Source organism: Alligator sinensis, unplaced genomic scaffold, assembly GCF_000455745.1.
Source record: "Alligator sinensis unplaced genomic scaffold, ASM45574v1 scaffold301_2, whole genome shotgun sequence".
Taxonomy (NCBI): Eukaryota; Metazoa; Chordata; order Crocodylia; family Alligatoridae; genus Alligator; species Alligator sinensis.
Window position 1 is genome coordinate 475,630 of NW_005841874.1, and position 2,935 is coordinate 478,564.

Consider the following 2,935-nt stretch of genomic DNA (forward strand, 5'->3'; position numbering starts at 1 on the left):
TTCCGAGAGAGGACTTCCCTGGATGGTGGGAGAGCAAAAAAAAAATATCAGCTGGAGTTTGTGGACCAGTGAGCATTTTAAAAAACACAGTAACAATTTGTTTAAAGGAACCAGAATATATCAGCTGGAGTTTCTGTGGACCAGTGAGCATTTTAAAAAACCACAGTAACAATTTGTTTAAAGGAACCAGAATATTTTAAAATGTCAACCCTGTGTTTACTCCAAACAGCGCTGGGAGATCCAAATCCGGGCGGGGGTGGGATTTGTCTCTAAACCAGGGACGAGCAATTATTTTGGGCAGAGGGCCACTTACTGAGTTTCAGCAAGCCATCAAGGGCCACATGACAGGCAGCTCAGGGCAGATAATATTGATTTTCTAAATTTTTTTAGGGGCCCCACGGGCCAGATAAAATGGCCTGGCGGGCCACATCCAGCCCCCGGGCCACGTTTTGCCCACCCCTGCTCTAAACTAAGTGCCACCAATTGCTCATTTGGAAATGGGAATTCTTAAACCTCGCTTTTCATCTGCTGTCAGTCTACTCTAGCATGGGTCTAGATGAACACCTTACATATTACAGTGCTCCTGAGATGATTCAAGCTAAATTTGGCCCGCACGTTGGTACTAGCAACTGCCATTAAGTCAATGAAACTGGAATGAGGGTATTTAAGGCAGTATTCTGTGCTGTGCAACTGCTTTGAATGCTAGAGGAGGTGATAAAAGTATGTTAGCTAAGGAGTAGCACGATTCCCTCCCTCTTTTCAAGCAGCAAAATCCTTTCCCTGTCTTTCTGTGGATCCCACTCACACACGTGAGCACCCTGAATGAATCCATATTTGGAAGAACCACAGCTGCAGCAAGGTGAGTAATGGTTCCTATGCACCTCCCGGCTTGTCCAGAGACCTTGGAAATGCAGGGAAGCTTTTTCACAGTGATGCACAGGGTTTCACACCAAAGAACTGCTCTGTTACATCCCCGAGTCTCCAACCTCTGACCTGACTGGACACAGCGTCTCCTCACCTGACCCCGTCCGCCCAACGATACCAATCTTCTCCTTGGGTTTGATGGTAAAGGACACTTTCTTGAGCACCAGAGGGAGGTTCTCCCGGTAACGCATCTCTGCATTTTCAAAGGCAACTTCCCCCTCCTGTGGCCAGTCCAGAGGGGGAGCTTTATTCTTAATTCGAGCTGGAGCTTCCAGAGAAAGCGTCTGCAGAACAAGAGAAAATAACATCTCGTTTCCAGTAAGGTGAACGTGGGCCAACTCTTCAATGCCATTTTCAGCAAGGGCTGGTTCCCTCACGGTGAAGACTTTCACAATTCTTTTTCCCTTGCCAAGTTCGGATACTGGGCTGAGCCCCAGTAAGCAACTCCGAGTGGTACTCTGCACTTTGCACTATAGGCAGCCCCATATGCTGCTCCAAATCACACCTCCATGAGCTGTGAATAGAGGCAGTGCAACTGAGTGGATAAAAAAGGGCCTTGGATGGGGACTCAGCAGACCCGTGTTTAAGTCCAACTCAATTACTGGTTTACTGCATAGGCCTGGTCAAGTGAATTCCCCCATCTGCAGTAAAACAGGGTAATGATAATGACCTCCTTGGTGAAGCACTTTGAGACCCAGGGATATAGCGTGCTATGTAAGAGCCAAGGAGCATCACTATTAACAAGCAAAACTGGTCAAGTTCTTGGGAGCTAGAGGGGAGATTGCAGAGCCGCTAAACACAGCAACTGCCTTAAAAAAAAAAAAAAATATCACTGTTCTCCTGCAGTGCTACCAAGTTCCATAAAGCTTCTGCCTTCCCTATGTTTACTGTGGCAGGGCCATGCGTTTGCTCTGAATATAAGCCAAGTAGGATCTGTGCACGTGAAATGCGTACAAAGGGGATAAAATACAAAAGCCTGGAAGGTTTGGCCCCAGGCCCTGCCCACCTACACAGCTCTCCAGCTCTGCTCTTCACTGCTGCACTCCAAGGAGCTCACGTGAGAACCTTGGCTACGGAACTGGTAGTATCACATTAAACAAAAATCTGAAAAACAGACGCAATCCTGGAGAGACCCTTTCATCTGCCGCAAGTTTAAAATGTGGCAAGTTGCCACTTCCCACAGCTCTGCCCCTTACTGGAAAGCAGAGATGTAGCTTTCAAAAATGCCAGCTTCATAATGTTCGGAGGGGGGGAACTGCCCTAACACAACAGCACCACATTTATTTGAGCCTGGTGCCTCCAGTGAAAGAAGTCAAACCCTGGACTTCCTAGGAACAGGAACCGTTGGCAGCACAGAGCATCTCCTAGCCTGCAGGTGCACACACACACACACACACACACGTCCAGCCTCCCCAACAATCAGAACTGCTATGACAAAAGATGCAGAATGCCAATTATGTGGCAGCAAGAATGTAATGGTAGGAAAAGTCGAATATTCTTTTATTATAGAACAAAAAAAATACAGTTCATAGAATGCCTTCCAGAGCCAAGCATGGAAGAAGTCCCAGAGAAGCTTTGTTCAGAGCTGAGCCAGGCGGGACAATACATACCACATCTACAAGAAACACCCTTAACAAGCAGGGTTTTGTCACTGAAGATCTGGCTGTGATATACACTCCCCAACCCTCCCTGCCCACTTAGATCCTCCGCAGGACATCCCAGGAATGGCTTGGGTGGTCACCCACCATATGAAAAAAGCTTCCTCCCAATGACTGCAGGAGTTCAGGTTTCTTTGTGTATCTTCACAAATCAGCGTTTTCTTCCCTGCTCCATGCACAGTGCAGGACAGCAGATAAGCTTCCCCAAACAGATAAACTTTGGAGCCTGAAGCTGCCAAAATGACGCATCTCTATGAAAGCAGTTTGCTGAACTACTCAGGGTCAAGTGCTCTCTACTACTCCTTAAAAGGCCCAAAAGGGGAGGCAAGATCTGAGTCTCCTGGTGGAAAGAG

The 2,935-nt window shown here is 47.4% G+C and overlaps 1 protein-coding gene across 4 annotated transcripts in view; it reads right to left on the minus strand.

Moving 5' to 3' along the window:
- The window catches only part of ABCC5 (ATP binding cassette subfamily C member 5), an 84,038-nt gene that overhangs the window by 6,417 nt on the left and 74,686 nt on the right, over nucleotides 1-2,935 (minus strand). For all 4 annotated transcript variants that reach the window (XM_006017107.3, XM_025195944.1, XM_025195945.1 and 1 more), the window contains 2 exons: nucleotides 1,019-1,208; nucleotides 1-18 (listed from right to left, as the gene is read on the minus strand). The exon at nucleotides 1-18 is cut by the window's left edge and continues 154 nt beyond it. In XM_006017107.3, the coding sequence (XP_006017169.1) occupies nucleotides 1-18; nucleotides 1,019-1,208 (208 nt within the window). The remainder of the gene's footprint in view (nucleotides 19-1,018; nucleotides 1,209-2,935) is intronic.